The 21,942-nt window shown below is 45.4% G+C and overlaps 1 protein-coding gene across 3 annotated transcripts in view; it reads right to left on the bottom strand.

The window, feature by feature from the left end:
- Positions 1-287: 287 nt before the first annotated feature.
- The window catches only part of LOC135905847 (microtubule-associated serine/threonine-protein kinase 2-like), a 51,404-nt gene continuing 29,749 nt past the window's right edge, over positions 288-21,942 (bottom strand). Inside the window, exons 14-18 of one of the 3 annotated variants that reach the window (XM_065436925.2) lie at positions 21,732-21,864; positions 21,278-21,423; positions 19,947-20,131; positions 8,222-8,384; positions 288-691 (exon numbers count right to left, since the gene is read on the bottom strand). In XM_065436925.2, the coding sequence (XP_065292997.1) occupies positions 422-691; positions 8,222-8,384; positions 19,947-20,131; positions 21,278-21,423; positions 21,732-21,864 (897 nt within the window). In that variant the 3' untranslated portion in view covers positions 288-421. Of the gene's footprint in view, positions 692-2,192; positions 2,400-8,221; positions 8,385-19,946; positions 20,132-21,277; positions 21,424-21,731; positions 21,865-21,942 lie in introns of those variants that run through there. The other 2 variants (XM_065436933.2, XM_065436944.2) reach the window with 2 other exon arrangements.

The raw sequence follows: 21,942 nt of genomic DNA, 5'->3' as shown, positions 1-21,942 counted from the left end.
CTCACGCAAGGCAGGTCCCAGTAAACAGGAAAAAACGTCATTTACCTTGCACCTTCTTAAAATCACTGGTGTCACCTACATAGCTAAACGCTGGCATGCATAATCGTAGGGGAGGGCCTTACCTTTCTTTTACTTCAGCGCTGCGTAATACACAGTTAAATGCTGAAGAAAATTCCGACAAGCGTTAAACCAGATCACATAGTGCCCTAACTATTAAGAAATGCTTGAACACGTACATTTTAGCAGTATCTTTTAAGAAAAACTTGAAGGCAGCGGAGGAGGCAAGATTTGGTGTGAAATTTTAATGAAACAGGCTCACGAGAACGGTTGTCTCGAACAAAAGAAAAGGTACAAACGATGAACTAGTGCGCTAGAGCGCGTGCTTGTAGCCCACAACCCTTTCCATCCTCAGTAGACTTCGTCAGTCGTTGATTTCGGCGGCCACGCTGCTGGGTTCGCCGACGCTGTCGTCGGACATGAATGTCTCGTGGAGTCGCGTGGACGAGGGCCGCTTGCGTCGCAGGGGCGACAGAGGAGCAATAGTGATCTGGATCTCGGGCCGCGCCTTGGCCAGGTACTGACGTAGGATCGAGTGGCTCATCTTGTCCGCCGGTGTGGCGTCCACGTGCGTCAGCACGTCCCCGGGAAACAGGTTCTGGCCCACGGTCTGCACACGCACGTCCTTGGCGCGCTGCGAACGCCGCCAAGTGCGTGCTCGCCATTTTTATGCATCGAACAGTGCTCTTGCGTTCCCTACGGTGCACCGAGCGAGTCTGGGACTTAAGCTACAGGCACAGCGCGACGCACCTCGCATACTAAATCACATGATTGCGAAATTTAGGATGCCAGTCGTGCTTCCGCATCAGCGTACCAGTGCGGTCATTGTGCACGAATGTGATGCTCCTCCAAATTCTGTGGTAATCTGTTTCACGATAGCGGAAGCTATAGAGCCGGCACACTGAGTACCGCGACTGCACTCCAAACTGGACAGACGATCATGTGATACGAAAGATACACACAGCGTATAGACAATTTGCACCAGAACTCATGGATTGCATGACGCCAGTTGCATATGGTTACGACATTCTTTCGAAATCTGGTAAAAAGACTTGCTTTGTGGACCACTGAGATCACAGGGTAGCGTTAAGTTGGCTTTCGGGGCACGTAGCCGCGCCTCTGGGAGTGATATATAGTTCAGTGCGGTAAGCAAGGCCGTGTTTTCATATACAAGGCAACAACGGAGAAAGCTTACGCACAGGACACACTAGACTATACAAATGAGCTTATGTCGTACCCGTGTCCGGGACGTGTGCTCGCAGATGCAATTTCGTGAAAAGGTGTACGTGCGAAGAGGGCTCGGCTCGTTGGTTTGACTCCATCACAGGTATGTGGCTTTATTGACGGGTCGCTAATTGCACCTAACTCAATGAATAATCCAACTCATCGCTCTTTTTTTTTTCTTATTAATTGGTGGATCTGCATGAATTAGCACACTTTGCCACGACCATTCATTTTATGATCCACTGACACGAACATCCGTAGGTGTTGTTCACTCACCGCTTTCAAAATTTTGAGTAAGAGCTGTATGGAAAGTGTAAAACCTGCATATGCATTTCTTTTTCTCTGAAATTATGCACATAAGTGTACAATTGGTTTCACTGCGATCTAGTTTAGGCTGTGTAGCCATACGACTGCAGTTCGGCGACTCGCGCCGTAGCGTGTATAGACGAGCAAGGGACACCGGTGTTTTCAAGGCCCTCGACAAGTGTAAAGTACTCCGGCACTAGACGTTGCACGCGCCAGGCACCTTAACGCGCCTCTGACACAATGGTCTGGAGCACAGCATTGCCTTCACGCCTGGACGTCGCATGCCACGCCGTTAAACAAATAGTTTGTTTACTATGTTTGCTGCGCCGTTGCAGACTTCGGTGCACGCTCTCGTCGCGAAGCTGCTCATTTTGCCTCTGCATATTGATTAGGGCAGTTCTTAAAATTGCTTGCGTCTAGAAAAGGGGACAATCCAGTCGCAACGAGACTTGGAACACTCACAGAAATGCTTCATTAGAAAGCCCCCGTAAATCCCAAAGCCAAACTTCATGCACTAGGTGCATGGAGAAAGGCCAGTCGCACAGCCCCCTGCATTACAGTAGCAGACGCACAAAGATATCCTCCAAATAGCGAGTGGAGAAACGTTTCCCTGTCCGTAGATATAGTCCAGTCTGGAAGCATGATATAAATGATTTATTCGAATGTCTGCCAGGATATTCACCTTGAAAACAGGTCGTGGTTCACCGTTTTGTATTTCCCAAAACTGAGAAGAAAAATGGATCTGGATGTCAACCGCTTCTTGTCGCTCCTAATGACCAGAAATGCTGTGGAGGTGCATAGTCAACGTGAGCCTGCAATATTTTTGCATACCCATACGTAAAATTCTGCACATTTTGTTTAATTTCCCCACTACTACCGGGGCTGGGCAAATATACTTTGCAATTGTATCATGATACGATACAACATACTCGGGCGACAAGTATTTGAGGTACAGATACAATATACTACTGCAATTCATAGCAAAATATATTTGCGCGCACAATTGACAAGGACACAGTGAAGGGGGACACACGAGCGACAAGGACACACACATCACTGTGTCCTTGTCAATTGTGCGCGCAAAAATATTTTACTATGAATTCGTACCAACTCGCCCAACTATCAGTTCTGCTGCAGTATACTACTGCAATTATTGTATCCGATACGATACTTTCCATTTATATCTTAAGATGCTTCGATACATTCGCAAATTTCTTATTATAGGTCTACGTACATAACGTAGATGTAAACGCATAAGCACAACAATGTTTGCTTGAAAATTTCTCAACTCCGACCACCCTTGTTTCATTTTAATTATATGATGATGATGATGATAATGATGATGATGATGATGACGATGGACCGCTGTCATGACTCGCACTCACTAAGTGGGATAGACCAAGAATGGGGCGGCAGGAGGTAGCTAGATAAAAGCCTTATTTGAAAACGATAAACGCAACGTAAAATAAATACAAAAATAAGGAGATGTTGCAATAACTAGACTAGTATGCGAGCGAGCATTCAGACTAACTGTAAGGGGAATGTTAAAAGATCCTACAATCAAGAAGGGAAATAATGTTATTAAAAAGTTAGGAGAACCCAATTTAGATGAAAGTAATGCAACTTTGATATGTAGAATAAAGATACAGTAATTAACAAGGTTTAACTGTAGCCTAGTGTCGCGGTCCCAATCGGTAATACTTGTATACTTATACGTAATCGAATTTTGCAGAAAAGCTTTCTTCTTTCTTGCTCAACGTATAATATTTTCATTCTCAAACCATTTATTCGGGTTGCTTTACGTGGTTAACGTGAAAGGTCCTTACACGCTGCGCTGTCAGCGGTTTTTGCTTGTCGCTTTTCTATTTGATGGGAGTCACTGGTCCGCTTGCCGACTAACCTGTGGGTCGCCATCGAACTACAAGAACGTCAATAAGAAGCCTCTGCACGATGACGCTAATACTGCTGTGGAGTTTTACCTTGCCCAGAAATGTGTTAGCATTTACGCAATACCGCTTACTCGCATACTTCATGGCCTTCCCTCGCAGAAGGGCTCTCGCGGAAAGGTAAAAGAATGTCACCGCCTTTAGTTTTATTCAGCTGGCTTAGTGGCAGCAGTATCCACTTGACAAGTGGAATTCAGCCAACGTTTTATAGTTTTGCATGGTGATGTTGCGATAGCAGTGTCTTGTACCTAAAGATACACAATAGATTCTTCGTCGGAAATACAGATACTGATACACGTCTTCCCAGACGATTCATGATACAGATACAAGATGCCCAAAGAATATCTCGGATAGTATCTAAGGTACGTGAACCTTCGACACTGCCCAGCACTGGCTACTACAATGCACGGCGCACCGCTATGTTTACCACTAGTTAAGCTAAAATTCTTAAATTTAGAATTCTTGCGATGACACAAGTAGCGGATATCTCTGTGTACGACCAATGATTGAATATAATCAGCGAGCAGTCGGAAAGGTAACATAACTTTGCTGGGATCAAACCGGCAAGGTCTGAAATTTGTGAAATTCGAATATTTTCATAGAAAGAAATAAAGATTATGAGTAAAGTGATCTACCTTGGAACGATAGGAGACCAACGAATTCTTTTTCTTTAATGTACACGTCACAGGAAGTAATAATTCTTCTGTGTTTCCATTGAAATGTCAGTGAGAAACGGCCGATAAGCTCGACAGTTTTTAAACAACTTCCTTGAAGTCGTGAAGGAGACATCTACCGTACCCGTCCGGCGAAACATGCTCTATTTCTTTGTGTCCTGTTCCTCCCATCACGCATTGCGCACTTCTTATCTGGCATACTTAACAATTGCTGGAGTTCACGCTGGCGTGTACCTGTAGACCATGACTCCAGAGAGCATGAGACCTGAGTATATGTTTTCAATTCTGAGCAAGCACACTGTTGCAGGAGTTTTGCCATTGGCACGTACGTATACGGTAGATAAGAGTATCAGCCGATTTCATGAATTTGTTTGGCTCTAACTTCGTTCAACAATGCATCACGTGCACAATGGACTGTATTCTCTAAAACAAGCATCCCGACATATATGTTTGTGCTTCATACTTAAGGCTACCGCAAAAAGGCGCAGGCAAAAAAAAAAGTAACATTACCCTTAAAATACGATAGAACGTTCCGGAGTACGATGTGAGATCCACATCCGCTTTCTACCCGAAGACTGAACACTTCGCTGCTTCGGCGAAAATCGCAACCCAGGGGTGCCTAAACGCTTATACAATTAAGAACGTGTACGACATCCAAACAACCGAACAGACGGCCATCCGTCCATACGAAGTTGAATGCATGCTACATGTGGCAATCTCGACATTGTGAAATAGCGCCATATTGTCGAATGCGCCATCGCGTCAGCTTTGCCTGGCTCACACGCCTTCCACGACCTCTCTGACACCGCCACTGCAGAATTCGAGAATATGGTGGGATTTGAGAGTGTCCAGAAGGGCACTTCTGCAGACTGATACGCTCGCGCACTCTGGGCACCTTGGGGCGAACACCTCCTATGCATGGTGTTCCACATAACTTGAGTTAAGAATTTAAAAATGAAAGGCGCGTCGGAAGTGAATTGCACCGAACGCATACTATTCGTAATAGCCTATAGCAACTCATATAATTTTTGTTTTCATATAACTCACTAATTATGTTTAATTACCCAACGTTTTATTTATTGGCTGAGGACCCCAAGTAGGATAGGCAGATTTGTAGGGCACCTTCAGAAACCATCGATCGAGTTCTTTCCTTTACGATAGGTTTCACGTAGTCCTTTTTTCTTTCCGGGTTGAGAAGAAAGCCCGCGAATTATGGAAAAAGCCACGTGACGGAGCGCTTGCGCAGGGGTAGCGTGCCGCTCTCAAACGTGCGTTCGGTGAACAAGGCCGGCACAATAGAGTTTCTCACTATAACACCTAAAGGGTAATCTGGCGCCACCGTCTATGGGGGCTTCTTAAGGGGGCACCGTGCCGTCATGGGAATGACGGTATATGTGCCTGCGAGGCTCGTGTTGGCTGGTGTTGTAAGAGGCTTCGTCTAAAACGTGGATATGGCTACGCAAATAAGGCGTCCTCAAAGTAAAATCTTCATAAAATGTTTCCATTCACGCATATTACATCTTTACTCACCCACGATGCATGACCAAGCGAAGAAAAGCCAGAAAAGACGACCAACTGTTTCAAAGCGAGCGCGAACCTTGTCCTCTGTCCTCCAACTTTAGCGGCCCGCTGATACTTTTTACGTAACATGTAGTCGTACACACAATAACAAGTTCTCATAGTTAAACAAAACATGTTTTCGCGTAATAATAAAGCTAAAACAGCTTTTCACGTGCTGTTCTAGTAGAAAATGAATCATTGTGACAGACGGAACGGTACTTGCCAAGCGCGTCTTCAAGGCGTCCTGTCTCTACGAGAACGATGCCAATCCGAATCCACAATATACCGGCATTCCCATGCATACCACAGCGCAGCAGCGCCAGATTTCCCTCTAGGTAATGTTGTGAGAAACTCTATGGCCGGCACCTTTCGTATGACGCCGAAAATGCATGCTGCTGGCCGAGCGCCGCCGATGAGATAAAGAACGCCCTGCCGCTTCGCGGTCGCCAGTCACGATGCAGTCGACCTTGTTCACCGAACGCACACTTGAGAGCAGCACAATACCACTGCGCAAACGCCCGGTCATGTGGCTTTTTTAATATTTCGCGGGCTTTCTTTGAAACCCGGAAAAAAAAGGACTACGTGAGGCGTATCGTAAAGGGAACAACTAGATCGGTGGTTTCTGAAGGTGCTCTACAAATCTGCCTATCATACTTGGGGTCTTCAGCCAATAATTAAAAAGTTGGGCAATTAAACTTAATTAGTGAATTGTGGGGAAAACAAGAAAAATTGTCTGAGTTACTATAGGCTATTGCGAATAGTATGCGTTCGGTTCAATTCGCTTCTGACGCGCCTTTCATTTTTAAAGTCTTGGCTCAAGTTATGTGGGACACCCTGTAGATATCACTAACAGCCTCCTCATTTGCTGCGTGACTTCACACGGGTCACTTTTCGTTGTCCGGCAGTAAACGAGGAGACAAGGCGCCGGAACACGTCTTTTGGTGATAATAGCATATGTCGTCCCTACGCTACTTCGGCGTGTGCTGTATGCAGTCAACGTTGCAGTCACTGTATGGCTGCATGTGCTACTGCCCTGTGAAACGTGAAGGGGGCCACTACCCATGCCACTGAAGTGTTCTGTGCCAGACTGCCGCGTAAACTATACCCCAACGAGCCGCGTGTACCCGTGTTCTCCTTCCCCAAGGAAGGAAGGCGCCGTCATAAGTGGTGTCCGGCAATACGGCGGAAGGAATACAAAGTGAGCAGCTATAGAAAGATACGTGAAGTTAGGAAAAGGTAAAACGGCCATTTATTTGAAAAAATCGTGCTGCTGTCTGCTAACCGCATCCTTGTCAGCTTTTATTGACAGTGTTTCTCTTACTGCAGCGTTCTAAAATACGCTACCGATAACTGTGCATAGCTTTGTCTAATGCCAAAAGCGACATTACGGCTTGAAAGTACGTATATCTATAGCTGTCTAAGCTTACCATAATGTATTTTCTCGTGGAACAACGAACGCTAGGCTTTGATTGGCGCGAATAAAGAAGTGTCCAAAACTGCTGTTGACGCCACTTTAGTCGTTCGTGGGCCCACGACATAATAGGCGCATCTCGCTATTTCGCTGCAGTGGAATATACATAAACAGAATAGGTGTTCGCCGTTGTCTCTAACTCATATTGTGCTATGCTTGGAAGTCGTGTTTCCTTGGAAGAAATGGTGATAAAACGCCAGAAAAATAATTTCATGTTATCGCGGGTATGCGCTCGGTATTTCGAGAAGTTCACCAGGCCCAACACCCCATCTACGACCCCCCCCGAGTCATTTCTTGCTGCGATGCAGTCGCTTCCTAAGTAATAAATAAAAAAAAGCCGCCTTTAGCTATCGACGACTGACTAGGAAAACTACGGCTTTTTGATTCATTTTCACTTGTTAGCTCTATTCCGATATGAGATACCCGTGGCCACGATTATTTCGATTTACCGCATGTTCAATTTATAGCGAGTTTGTACAGCGGTCTCTGCCAACGGGGACGTCGTGATTGCTAAATCTGTGAGGATAGAGAAAAAAAAAAGAACAGCAAGCAAAAAAGGGCGTGATCGCTCCCGGCTCAAAGAAGAATACCGCCGCGCAATATTTCCAGCCGCGAGAAGCGTCGGACTATACGGTGGTGACGTCACCGTCGGTGCAAGTCTAGGAGGTGTCTCTTGGGCACGCTCTGCATGATTTGTGTTCAAATGGTGCGAGTGGTCGTAATCTTCGGTATCCACGCTCTGATTTCCGCGCAGATATAAGTGCAAGGGCGCGTTAGAATGATGAGAGAGCGCGGTTGGGCGCGATAGTCGTAAACCTTGGCCGTCAGCGAGTGGGCTGTGTGCGAGTGGGCCACGTGCCAGCAGCACCGAGGCCGGAAACATGGATTGCTAGTGAAGAATGGGAACATGCATATGCGGGAAAGTGTTAAAATAAGCGACCCGTTTCTGCGAGTGCTTTAATTATGGAGCCCAGTACACGTACCTGCACAATATGCAGACGGCTGAAAGCCTTTTGCTGCTGGTCCCAGGTTTTCGCCTCGAACGTCGTGAAACCATACCACGCCCCTTTGCGGCACCCGGCTCGCACGAGAGACAGGGTTAGCGTCTGTCGGCCACATGACTGAAGGATGTTGTTCATGTCCTGCCTGCAAATAGAGCATTTAAAAAAGAAAAGTTGTCTTTTTACTGGACGCCTCAAAAGTTCGTAAACAGGTGTGGGTTCTTTGACATTGTCAGAAGTACTTTCTTTTTTCTGCACTCATTGTGATGGTTTCTATGCGATAACTGCAGTTAACTTTTTTTTTCTGTATAAGTTTTCGCATTCACAGTGGCATCTATGAGCCGGTGGCCCGAATAAACTTTCGGTCTCCTGACTTTGGGGAGGGGGGGGGGGGGGCAGTCGCATTGCACGGGATAAAAGTGTGTTTTTTGTGCGTTTAATGTGCATAACGTTCCTTTTTCGTTTTTGAATAAAATAAACAAGCATCATGCCGAAGATACATGTGGATAATTTCCCTGGCATGTACGGCGATGTTGGTTGATAAAATTCTCATTAGCTATAACGGAAACGTGTAGGAAACATTCCGACTTAATCAGCGCCCGTCCTGTCATATGTGTCTCTTACGCCTTCGTAATTAGCGCGTTTTATGAACACTGTTGGAATAAAAAATTAGCGAGTATTCCAAGGGCTTACATTGCAACCAGTATGCATGTATACCCAGTAGTTCTGGACATTTGTTCAGTTTCCTGTTTAGCCACCACGTGGCCTATCGACCTTAAGGAATTGAAATTCGCCCCATGACGTATGCCATGACGCACAGCTAGAGAAAACAATAAAAAGAAGCACACCATGAGACTGTTGCTTCACTTCGGCACTCGGAAACGAGTGCGCTCGTGTAATAACCTTATCTCGAACACGACGAGCTACTTGCTCGACTGGCAGTGAATCGACGATTTTGCTAGGCGCCTGGCAAGAGAGCCCGGCGGCGTCGCGGACGAGATGTTCTGTCGAGATAACTGCTCCTGTGGAGCTTCCGGCAGCTTTTTTTTTTATTATTGGTTTAGTTATTTTTTGTGCACCACTGCGGCCACGGGCTTGCGCGTAGCCAACGTTATGTTTCGCGGTTTGCCTATAGAACCGGTGTGAAGTATTAAGAGGAAGCTTTAGCTCGGGCCTGTATCTCCGATACCGGCTGCTCAAATACACGCAAAACGCCGCCACACTTTTATGAGGAAACCGCTCAACCGATTTAAATTAGAATTGTTGCACCTGAGAGAAAGTTCAATCACAGTGATTGCAACCAAACGGAATATTGATTTAGGCCATGGCCGGGAGATTTGCCGGGAATCGGTAAATCTGAAAGAAAAAAAACTAAAAATACGAAGTTTACAAATTCGTAACTTAGCATCAATTACAAATGCCGCATTTCTATAAACTGCAACCATTGGAGCATCTAAATCAGACAATTCTGATTATGAATTTATGACTGATGTGATTTTGTTACAACGTTTGAGGACGTTTTGCAAATGTCATGTTCAGAAGTTAGCGGCATCTTTCAGGGTGGCGTATGATATATCATTTTTTCCTCATTTGATGAAATATTAGGTGCAGCTGACATAAATGCGATATCGTTTTTAGTTCCTGAGGCACAGAGTTGTATACTTCAAGTAACCCCCGGAAGACGAGTGCTAGTTTCGGTTTCAAGGAACATGCGCGCTCCAAACGGTTGGCGGACATCCTAACTTATTTTTTGTTTCTTTTTTGAGAATTTTAAATCGGGCGAAGCGCGGGAAGTGGTTGTCTTCGTGCGTGCGTCGAGCTTTCCACCGCTCACCCAATCCACTTGTTCATCATCATCATCATCAGCAGCAGCAGCAGCAGCAGCAGCAGCAGCAGCAGCCTGGTTACGCCCACTGCAGGGCAAAGGCCTCTCCCATACTTCTCCAACTACTCCGGTCATGTACTAATCGTTGCCATGTTGTCCCTGCAAACTTCTTAATCTCATCCACCCACCTAACTTTCTGCCGCTCCCTGCTACGCTTCCCTTCCCTTGGAATCCAGTCCGTAACCCTTAATGACCATCGGTTATCTTCCCTCCTCATTACATGTCCTGCCCAAGCCCATTTCTTTTTCTTGATTTCAGCTAAGATGTCATTAACTCGCGTTTGTTTCCTCACCCAATATGCTCTTATCCCTTAACGTTACACCCTTCATTCTTCTTTCCATAGCTCGTTGCGTCGTCCTCAATTTAAGTAGAACCCTTTTCGTAAGCCTCCAGATTCCTGCCTCGTACGTGAGTACTGGTAAGACACAGCTGTTATACACTTTCCTCTTAAAACTTTTTGTGCGCAAACAAACAGGGATGAAGCATAGGAGCAACGCAAGGACGAGCGCTTTCTAACAACTGGTTTTCTTTTGAAGAACCACCTGCTTAAATACCCAGAGATCTGCGCGATCTAGTCAACAGAGAACGCCTATAGAGCATATGATACCCGCAGATCTGCGCGATCAAGTCAAGAGAGCACGTCAATAGTACATATAACACTTGTGATAAAAAGACGTCGACAAAAGCCACCCGGTCAACATACAAACAGCAAGGCGCATGAAACATGCACCTTGCTGGCATGCATGCACCATCATGCATGCATGGTGGTTATTATCTAATCATCTAATTAGGCGGAATGAACAAATAATGAGTATCTGCAAGAGACGGCAAACTACATTACTTTGATTCTGTACAGCTATGTATCATTCACATATTTTTAAACTTTGGCTAAAATTAGCTGGGACACCCTGCATATGGCTCTCCAACAGACCGCTAATATGTGAGTACTTTCGTAAAACTCTTGCAAGTAATATAACAAATTCACGAAAGATGTAAATTGATTAATGAAATTTCTCCGCTTTGGATGCTCAAATAGATGCAGTTTACAGAACTGCGATACCTATTTTTAGTGCAGAACTACGAATTTGTAATCCTCCCCCGCCTTCATGCTTCCATAGTTTCCAGTCACCAATTTCTAAAAGCTCCTTTTTAAAAATTCGGGCGCTAAAAAAAATTGCGCTCCCAACTGACACTAGAATTTAACATTATCTATTAAATGCAACAAATATCATTAAACTCGGCCCAGTTGTTATCTCCGAAAAGCGTTGCAGCATTTTACATGTTGAATAGGCGGCAGCGGAGTTGGGCCCGAGCTAAAGCTTCTTCTTAAGACGCGCCTGCATATATTTGAAATTTGTATAATGTTGCCACCGATTGGGGGGAGAATAGCGCAAGAGCGTTTTCTAATCAGATTGCGCGAGTGAAGCGAACGCTGGCGTGCTATCGCGCTCAGTACGAGCTAAAACGCTAAAGCGCGATGGAAAGCGGCCGCGCGTTGTTACATTCGCGATCACACGCGAGCGCCAGCGATTGCGCTGCAATGTACGAGCATTGAAGTCTGATGAACCGATGCCTTGATGCGCAAATAAGATTCCGACGATGGGTGACTTTGCGTGCAGACAGCGTTGTCCTTTGAGTGTTACTTATGTTATCTTCGACTGGTCGCCTCCATCTCCCGAAGCAGAGTCAGGCAGTTTCGGGAGTCGGGCTCAGGGTAGAGGACAAGCGCGCAAGCCGAACGTGCGACTCGCTCTCGGAGGAGGAAATGGCAGATGCGAAACCACGTGACTACTGCCAACGTCCGATGTTTGGCCTATCCGAAACTCCCGGCGCTGCCGGGAGAACCGGCGGACGCGCCGGTGGGACGAGCGTTCGTAGAGGCGCCAGCATGCAGTGGCCTGGGGTTGCCGAGGTTACGGTGGGCCGTCGCCAACAGCAGCGACGCGGCGCTGTGATGAGGTTTAGTATAGCATAAAATGCTTGCGTTAGCGTGCGACGCAACGCTAACGCAAAGAAAGACTGCACTGCGCGGCACAAGGTAGTGTTTTAGAATAGCGGAACGGAGAAAAGCGTTAACGTTAACGCAAACAAATACAGCGCCATCTAGATGTAAAAACACAAAGTACTGGAAAGCCAAATCCACACGAAATGTCGAGCTTATCCAATGCCGAATCCGCAAGTGTGTCCCTAAGTCAAGCTCATCGAAAGCCACAGTCGCTGCGTTAATTACGCATGTACGAAGGCCATTTTTTTTTCAACCTCCGATCGCTCCGTGCAGGCACTACGCGGGCAGCAGAAAGCGGACATGCGCTGTAGGCAACTGCGCAGCTCTCGCACTACACACTCCGCCATTGTTGACATTCAGGCATCAGTCGGCATTGTGCTACAGCCACGTAAACATGGCTGCCATTATTGTTGCTCCCGCCAAGTGTTAATTGCGAAGTGTTATTCGTTTTCTATAGGCTGAAGGCCATGGTGCTGCAGAAATCCATCGGAGAATGAGTCTAGTGTATGGGGAAAACTTCATGAGTGATGGTGATGTGCGTGAATGGTGTCGAAATTTTAAAGATGGACGTAATGATCTGCATGATGAAGGGGGCCAAGGACGCAAATCTGTCGTTTCAGATGACCTGGTTCAACGAGTTGACAGAATGGTTAAAGAAAACCGCAGATTCACCATTGCTGCTTTATCTACGGATTTTCCAGAAGTTTCAAGGTCTGTCTTGTACTCTATTGTTACTGAATGGTTACGCTACAAAAAACTTTGTGCACGTTGGGTCCCAAAAATGTTGATGGACGGCCACAAAACTCGGCGAATGGCGTCAGCTTTGGAGTTCCTTGAGCGTTATCAGGATGAAGGAGACAACCTTTTGAAATCAATCGTGACTGGGGATGAAACCTGGATTCAATATGACACACCGGAAACAAAACGACAATCACAACAATGGAGGCATTCAAATTCACCAAACAAACCAAAGAAATTTAAAAAAACCTTCAACAACAGAAAGACCATGGCTACTGTGTTTTTGGGATCAACAAGGTGTGTTGCTTGTGGAGTTTATGGAGCCCGGAACCACAATCACTGCAGCTGTTTATTGTGAAACTTTACGACATTTGCGTAGAGCCGTTCAGAACAAACGAAGAGGAAAGCTGACCGCTGGAGTTCTGATCCATGACAATGCCCGTCCACACACTGCTGGAGCAACTCAACGGCTTCTCGAACAATTTGGATGGGACATTTTCGATCATCCGCCATACAGTCCAGACTTAGCACCCTGTGACTTTCATCTTTTTCCTGGACTGAAGACGTGGCTTGGTGGGAAGCGCTTTCAAACCAATGGCGACCTTCAAACCAACCTCAAGGACGACTTGAATTCATTGGCGGCAACTTTTATTGAAGAGGGTATTGCAAAGCTTTTCCTCAGATATGACAGATGCCTCAATCTCTTCGGTGATTATGTCGAAAAGTAACCGTAACTGCACTAATATTTTGGTAATAAAATTATTGTTTTAGATGAACTTGTCTTTTATTTATAGCCCATCGGAGGTTGAAAAAAAAACTGCCGTTGTTTTGTCGAGAGTCGCGAAACATACCGATTATTCTTGGCATGCCGCGATCGAGTGTTCTGTGGGACCCATATTACGTGTCCTTTTTAAGTTGGGATGACATAGACGCCCTCATGCTTCCGGAACGAGAGCGACCGCGCAGGTTCTACGCGTCCTCAAGATCCACTCAACATCGAAGCTATTCCGGAGGGGACGTTCCACCGGCACTTTCGCTTCCAGACAGCGGATTTCCCACTTCATTCCAATTTTTTGCAACGGACGCCCACCTTGACGTCCATCCGAATGGGTTCAAGGCGAAAACCTCCTTCATAAGGTTCATATCGTCGTCGTTGGTAAAACGCACACGCATTGTGACCACAGCACCGACCACACTACTGTGTTTTGCCGCGGGAAACGTGACCTGCATCGGCTTGACATGCTGCTATACAACAAGCCAACGAGCAAAATACACTTGGGCGCCATTTCGAGGCGGACGCGCCGTGGTTGCTCAGTGGCTATGGTGTTGGGCTGCTGAGCACGAGGTCGCGGGATCGAATCCCGGCCACGGCGGCCGTATTTCGATGGGGGCGAAATGCGAAAACACCCGTGTGCTTAGACTTAGGTGCACGTTAAAGAACCCCAGGTGGTCAAAATTTCCGGAGTCCTCCACTACGGCGTGCCTCATAATTAGAAAGTGGTTTTGGCACGTAAAACCCCAAATATTATTATTATTATTATTATTTCGAGGCGGATACAGCAAACATGAGCAAACATTTACAAACCCTCTCGTTAAGCCTACTGCGCCGCTAATCGAGAACGTATGTCGTAAACAACGCCCATTTGTCACCTGTGCGCCACTGTCGAAGCATCATCACACAAATCTAAAGCAAACACGAGCATTAGTGGGGAACGAATGAGCCGAACAGTGCTGGACGACGACTCGACAGATCCGAAGCGGGCAGCTCTCACTTCGACTGGCGCCGCCATGTTGCCGTACGTAAGGCTGCCCTTGCGTGCGTTAGCGTTCAACGCTAAATCTCGAGAATAGCGTGCGTACGTAAGAGCTCCAGCACCGTTTACGTAAAGCGCATGCGCAGTGTGGTGCACGCAACGCTAACGCTAACGCTAGCTCTTTGCGTTTGCTGCTTTACGCTATACTAAAACTGTCTAATAATCTCGACGACTGCTCCGACGACAGGGCTCGGAGCGCCTCAGAGCGCTCGAAGATGGAGGAGAGCAATCGAGAAGAACCAGCCGAACGCAGGACGCGCACCCTCTTTCAACCAGCGGAAGACAACGCCGCTTGCGAGAGTGCTCTAGAGCGCTCTGAAACGAGCAGCCGAAGATCGCATAATTTGCATGAGCAAGCTCGCCTAATAATCAGTTAGATTCGTGACTCGTTCTTTTGGTACTGCTTTGTTCTGCAAATCACTACAACTTGACAGTATAGACGTGCTAGATTTTCATTGAGCGAAAACTTGGAATTGGACTACGGATTTTCTTGCGTGTGCATTTAGGCTTTTAACGAAATAATTTAATATATCGCGGTGCACGAGGTCGCGGGATCCAACTCCGGCAGCGGCGGTCGCATTTTGTGTGGGCGAATTGCAAAAACGCTCATGTCCCATGCGTTGGGTGCACGTTAAAGACCCTCCTGTGGTCAAAATTAATCCTGAGCACCCCACAACGGCGTGCCTCATAATCAAATCACGGTTTTCGCACGTAAAAAACTCCAGAATTAATTCATTATCGCTTTCGTAAAGGCCAATATTTTTCTATTTTTCGAATATTTGTAAACGTGCTCTGCGCTCAATCAAAATAAAATTGTAACAGAAGTATAAGGAATTTTCAACCCCGCGGGTATAGTATATACATAAAACATGAGAGCTTGAGTAGTAAAGGAGGCTGCGTCGCTTAGGTAGCCAAATGCTACAAGCCGTACAGTGATCATTCGCACTCTCTGAAGAGCCATGTGCATGCGAAGAAACTACTGGTTTTCTCTGAATGCTCCATTCGTGCTTTTAATAAGCAACGCTTCATGACGTATAATTACAGCAACCTGCTAGCTTTATGATTACTGGAATGCGAACATCGTTTTGCATTAATTGTGATAACGGCTATTCATTATTCGGAAGCTTTTCGAAGAGCATTCAATATTCATTTCGATTCGCTTCTGGAAGGGTTCGATTCGTACTAAATTCGGTCTCGGAAATCACTATTCGCACACCCTATACTCTTTCGCAACAAAATCTGTGACATTGTTCTGGAAATTTCGTATACACGCGCACGCGTCTAGCGCCAAACAATAACGTTGTAAGAGTACTTTAAGAAAGATCACTGAGAAAAGATTGAAGAAAAAAAGGCTGTGCTACAGTAGCCTTAAATATCGGCTGAAACATGGTAGAACTCCACTCCCCCCCCCTCCCCCAAGAGTGCACTGCGGCACCGACATACCAAAAATTGCAGAGGTGAACACTGTTCCGATTACTGGTACTTAGTAAACCAATATTTCGTGAGTCAATGTAGCCTTGCACTGTAGGGGCTGCTTCCTCCACGGTCACCACGTCAGAGCCCGTATTTAACGCGACTGCACGTATGTCAGTATTGTCCCAATATCCCAGTATTTTCTTGTTTCGGTCTAAACATTGGACACTCAAAATATATGGCGAATAGCGCTCATTACAATACTTCAGTACTTTTCGCTCTAACGAACATGTCCCGCTGCTCCATCTGTTACAAAGTACTGAAAAAAAATATTCAATGCTTTTCCCCAGGCAGCTCTATTTATTACTGACAACGCCAGGAAACCGAGCCTGATGCCACCAACGCCCAGAAATCTAATCGGGAGATCGCGCAATGCCCTCGCACACCTTGTGTGATGTAACGTAGCGCTGAGGTGTTTCTTCTATAGTGTAAAAGAATCAATTGTAAAAGCAGAAGTGCAGGGTCAGGCACATGCGTTTAGAAGGAAGCTTTAGCTCGGGTGCTCCTATCTAAATACATGTAAAAGGAGAATTCGTTTTTCTCGGCAACCACGGCATCAAATTTGACGAAGTTTGTTGCATTTAAAAGGAAAACTTAAAATCTGGGGACTGTTGGTTTCGAATTTTCGATTTATAATGTTAATATTTTATTAAAAATTGACAAAAATCTAAAATTTTCAGAAAACGAAACTATGAAGTTTACACCTCTATAACTCAACAACGAAAAACGATAATACAATTATGTGAATTGGATCTAATACTAAATATAAAGCGGACAAAATTGATATGTTACACATGAATATAAAAGAATTTAGTATAATGGAAATACAGCTTTTGCAGAACCTTTGTAACCAATGTAAGAAATTCACTTAAAATGTAAAATGACACGTCGAATTTGTCCACTTGGAATGATCTAATGGATGCCGTTTACAAAACTGCGATATCTGTTCTTGATGCAGAGCTACAAATTTGGAAACTTCGTGCGTCCATTTTTTTTCAAGTGGTCGAATATTTGAAAGTCATTTTGACAAAATTCAAGCCCTAAATTCAAATTCGGCTTCCAACAGGCACTAGAGTTTAACTTTCTCTCCCAAATGCAACAAAATTTCATTAAAATCGATCCAGGGATTATCTCGGAAAAACGTTTTTGCGTTTTACATGTATTTGAATAGGCCGCGTCGGAGTTGGGCTCGAGCTAAAGCTTCCTCTAAGCTCATGAACATGATTTGCGCCAAGATAACCTGACGAAGCTTTCACACTCGCTCTGTAAGAAGCCTACAGCAGCATCAACATGCTGGCTGTTTGTAACTGCACCAAATAAATATATTAAACCCATATAAATCTTTGAGACATCATTTTATTCGAGTGTTGAAGTCGGTACCTCTTGATACGGAGTAAGTTGAGCAGTTGTTTGCGTAATAAACGAAGCTACGGTAATTAACTTTTCAACAAATAATCTTCGGTAACTAAACAAATGAGTAGTTTGGAGTCAGTCCAGTCCTCGAGATTATTTAGCTGAGCAACCAAACCTTTTTTAATTAAACAAGATTCTGTAATAGCCACCCGAAAGCCTATCTGCACGCAGAAAAAGTACGTAAGGTCGACCTGACAGCGCCCAGCCTTTTGTGATATTGCCATTAATGGTAGGACTCCGTGAGCATGTTCCTTTCAGCCATCCGCTATAAATTTTAACACACTCTCCCTCGCACGCATGCACATTCCCTCTCTCCCTCGAACACGCACACTCCTTCTTTCCCTCGCACACACACACATATTACGCGCGCACAGAAATCCATGCGCACATAAACATGCACACGTTTGTTCGCACGCATGCATGTTCGCACACCTACATATTCACACGCGCCCACGCATGCGCCACAAGCATGCACACGTGCACTAACACGTGCATACACGCGCACGCACACTCAAATGCATGCATGCATGCAGGCACGCCACGAATGCTCCTACACGGATATACGCACCCGCGCGCATGCAAGCGCAAATACGGAGGCTCAAGTACGCGCATACAACCATACATACGCACGCTGAAGACGTGAACACCATAATCACTCTCTCTCCGACCCGGCTGCCTTTCAAAAACCTGCGCGTGCAAACTGCATAACACTCCCTCTACCATTACCGTTCCAACGCCAGTGATAGCAAATCGCTTTACGACTTTAATTTGGCGCTTCTTCCTACTTGTTCCAAGTCCTCTGCCCTCTGCCGAGAGGGTGCAAAACGATTTCCTTCTGTCGTGTGACTTCACTCTCCATCCCTGGCCTGCTCGAACTGCTTTAACCCACCACCAACGTTCCGATGAAGTGCCATAAATTCATTTGCTGCTAGGAGGGACTACCCTCTCGTTGTAGGCAGTTGAAACCTTATGACCTTCGGCCGTTATATATATATATATATATATATATATATATATATATATATATATATATATATATATATATATATATATATATATATATATATATACATATATATATATATATATATATATATATATATATATATATATATATATATATATATATATATATATATATCTTTTACTTTGACCGCTCAGTTACATTTGTGCATTGCCGTGAGGTTCCAAAAGGGAATGTCCAGAATTCCTGGACATGAAAAATTCTGACATCTGCAGCGCACATAATTTCCCCTGCATTTTTTTAAAGTTCTTTACTACTTTATTGTTTCTTTTTTATTTCCTTTTCACTCGGTAAAGTATTCTTAGAACCATCTTGTGTGCAATGGCGAATATTTAACACAATATGTTTCAGCACCAACCAGTATAATCATGCAGTTACGCTCCGACCGTAACTTATTTTTCTTAGAACTTCTGACACACGTTCTAGAACGCCACACATCAAGAAGCAATAGTCAAGAACTTGGTTAGAATCTTTCAGACTCTAGTTCAACACTGTGAACACTGCTTCTCTGTGGCGGTGCCCTTTCATCATCATTGTATTTCCCATAGCAGCACAGTAACGACAAAAGAGGCGTTGCGGAGACGCACTGATTCATAAGCTACGTCTTCCAAGGGCAGCACGCGCGTAGTTTGCAGTCAAAACCCATCCCTGCTTCCTAGAAGAATAATTGGCTGGTGAAACAAAAAAAGAAAAAGAGGCAGGGGCGTCGTGGTGAAGTGTATGTGTCATGCGTGCCGCGACCAAAATTTCAACACTCGCACGTGCATCGGCAGGCTAGTTACACACTTTTGTTAGCTCTGATTTCGTCTAAAACGCCTGCCTCGGAACGCAGAGGTGATGAAAAAGGCCAACTAAACGAGCTGTCGAAGTAACCATCAGTAAGTCTGACCACGACCGTACTCGTCGGCGCGTGCACTCGCTCAGTCCAATCCGGCGGTGGTCTAACGAAAGAAGTGTGATGGACTTTGCAAGAAAAATTCTACGACGCGTGAGGCACAAGAACGTCTAATTCCTTGTCGGATAACAGGACGTTACGCCACGCTGCTCCAAGGGCGCATGCCAGCGTTGACCTAACACAGGTGTGTGCATCGTTTTCTCCACGCACGTATAGCCAGTGCCTCGTGCGACGAGACTGGCACTAGAACTTTTTCTGTTAAAGGAAAACGTGTGCTCCGGAGCATCTGCGCATACTGGGCGTCACGCAGTGCCTGTCAGATGGAAAGTAACTATTCTGAACTATTCAGCTTCTCATTACGCAATCGATATGCCATTATAATCTCGTACGAATTCTTTGCGCTCACGTAGATATTTTCGTCCCAGAATGCGGCGATTTGCGGCACTTGTGAATGACGCACCTGGTGTTTATGATTCTGTACGGACTGGACGACAGCACGGTGAGGACAAGCTGGTCCCCGGAGGCGTTCATGATCTTCCGGACGATGTTGAGAGGCAGTCCGGCGAGCTTTGTGCCGTTGACGGCGACCACCACATCGCCGACCAGGATTTGGGACCTCTGAGCAGGGCTGCCTCGCTTCACGCTCTGCGAAATAAGTGGCCGGTAACGTCACCGCGAGAATTTTAGCTCACTCCCTGCGGGCACCCGGCGTCTTCGTTTACGTTTGTGGCGCTTTGTCTACATACGCAACTTAGCGCTTTCCCGTGTAATTTGCACGAAGTGCGCGCCAACTTATACAGCTGACCACATTTTCATACTGCAGAAGCAAGTATCCGTGCTTCATTGAGCGTTTAAACTTGTGAAGGGAGCAGCTGCTCGCATTGTCTGTACTTTTTTTACAGTGAACTCAAGGCAGCCCAACGACCCCCCTTAAGGTGTGCGGCGATCTATTTAAGAAACGTCAGCGGGTTCTGTCGCGGCTGACGCCCCGCGCTCTTCAGACTACAGCGAGAATTGACAGATGGGATTTCATTCAAAATAAAATAGAGAACAAAATACATGTCCACAAATGAGGGTCCCAGAGTAGTAATACAATCAACGTGTGCCCTTGCAGCGGTCAGAGTAAGAATATCTTGTTCTTACATAAATTGCATTGTGATAGTTAAGTAGACAGTACATCACCAACAACTCAACAAACATGTGATATACAAATACTCCGAAAGAAATGGCGGGGACATAACGATTAGCGAAAACCAACGCAAGATAATTAGTCACAATATACACACGGCAGGTACTGATATTCAGGGTTGTCTTTCTTCATAGTCATTTTCGCATTCCCCATGGTCCCCTAACGGTATTTATGTTAACTCTATTCCAAAGTTACAGGGATAGCCACACAAATCCACGCATAGAACTAAGAACGGCATGTAATTCGCTATCACTTAAGATAGTGGGAGTCGACAGAGTTGTTCAAAGGCAGGCTAAGTTATTTTAGCCAGTAAACGGCCGAACAAGGCCACCTTCATCGTAGTTTAAACAAAAGAGAAAATGTCTTTGCCGTACAAAACTATCCTTGTTGAGCGGTATTTGCGGTTTTCGTTTCGCGCATCCTGCATTTTGTGCCTTATATATAGTGTAGCGACATACAAGAATCTCTATTACTGAGTGTAAATATAGTTGTCAGAAGTTAACAATATCCTTTAAGCCTGTAAGGTAAGTCATTAAGTTACGTTATTTAAGGTAAGCCATAATTAAGGTATTCATTTAAGGTAAATCATTTTTAAGGCTCACCTCGACAATGTAGAAGTTTGCTCCTCCTTCGCCTGTCACTGCTTCCAAGTTGACTCCGAAACTCCAGAATCTTCCGAAGCTTTTCTTGCGGAACAATATCAGGTCTAGTTTCTCGGTCGCTCTACGGCTTCGGCTGAATGTGTCCGCTATAAATAAATAATGCATCAATATCAAGCCTTTTCTGATGTGTTAACGTTAAGTATGTATATTCACGAAGGGGCCCCTATTAAAGGCATTCAATAGTAATCTCCGCAGCACAGCATTTAAAACCAACGCCAGTTTTGTACACTATAGGACTTGCTCACGTTGGATACCGAGACCAGACAAAGAAACCGAGCTTCAAATCACCACGCTGAAAGAAGAACCTTCACGTTTAACTGCTGGCCCCGTCGATAACACCTACAGCTGTAACGCATCACCAAGAATTCTGGAATATTGTGTTGTGCGGGCTCACTTTTCGAAAAGCCGGTAAAACCGTAGTTGGATTCCGCGTCGGTCGTCTTCTGGTAGTCGATTTCGGATGACGACACGTTCGATTCGCCCATAAAAGATTCATTGACGGACACCGGGTCTTCACTGTCCCTCAGCTGAAATGGAAAGACGCGTCATTTAAGGAAACCGTCTACAGCTCGGAACATGTCTTTAGATTGTGGTGGAAATCAGAA

The sequence above is a fragment of the Dermacentor albipictus genome, chromosome 1 (genome assembly GCF_038994185.2).
Source record: "Dermacentor albipictus isolate Rhodes 1998 colony chromosome 1, USDA_Dalb.pri_finalv2, whole genome shotgun sequence".
NCBI lineage: Eukaryota > Metazoa > Arthropoda > Arachnida > Ixodida > Ixodidae > Dermacentor > Dermacentor albipictus.
This window is presented reverse-complemented; position numbering and strand designations above follow the sequence as displayed.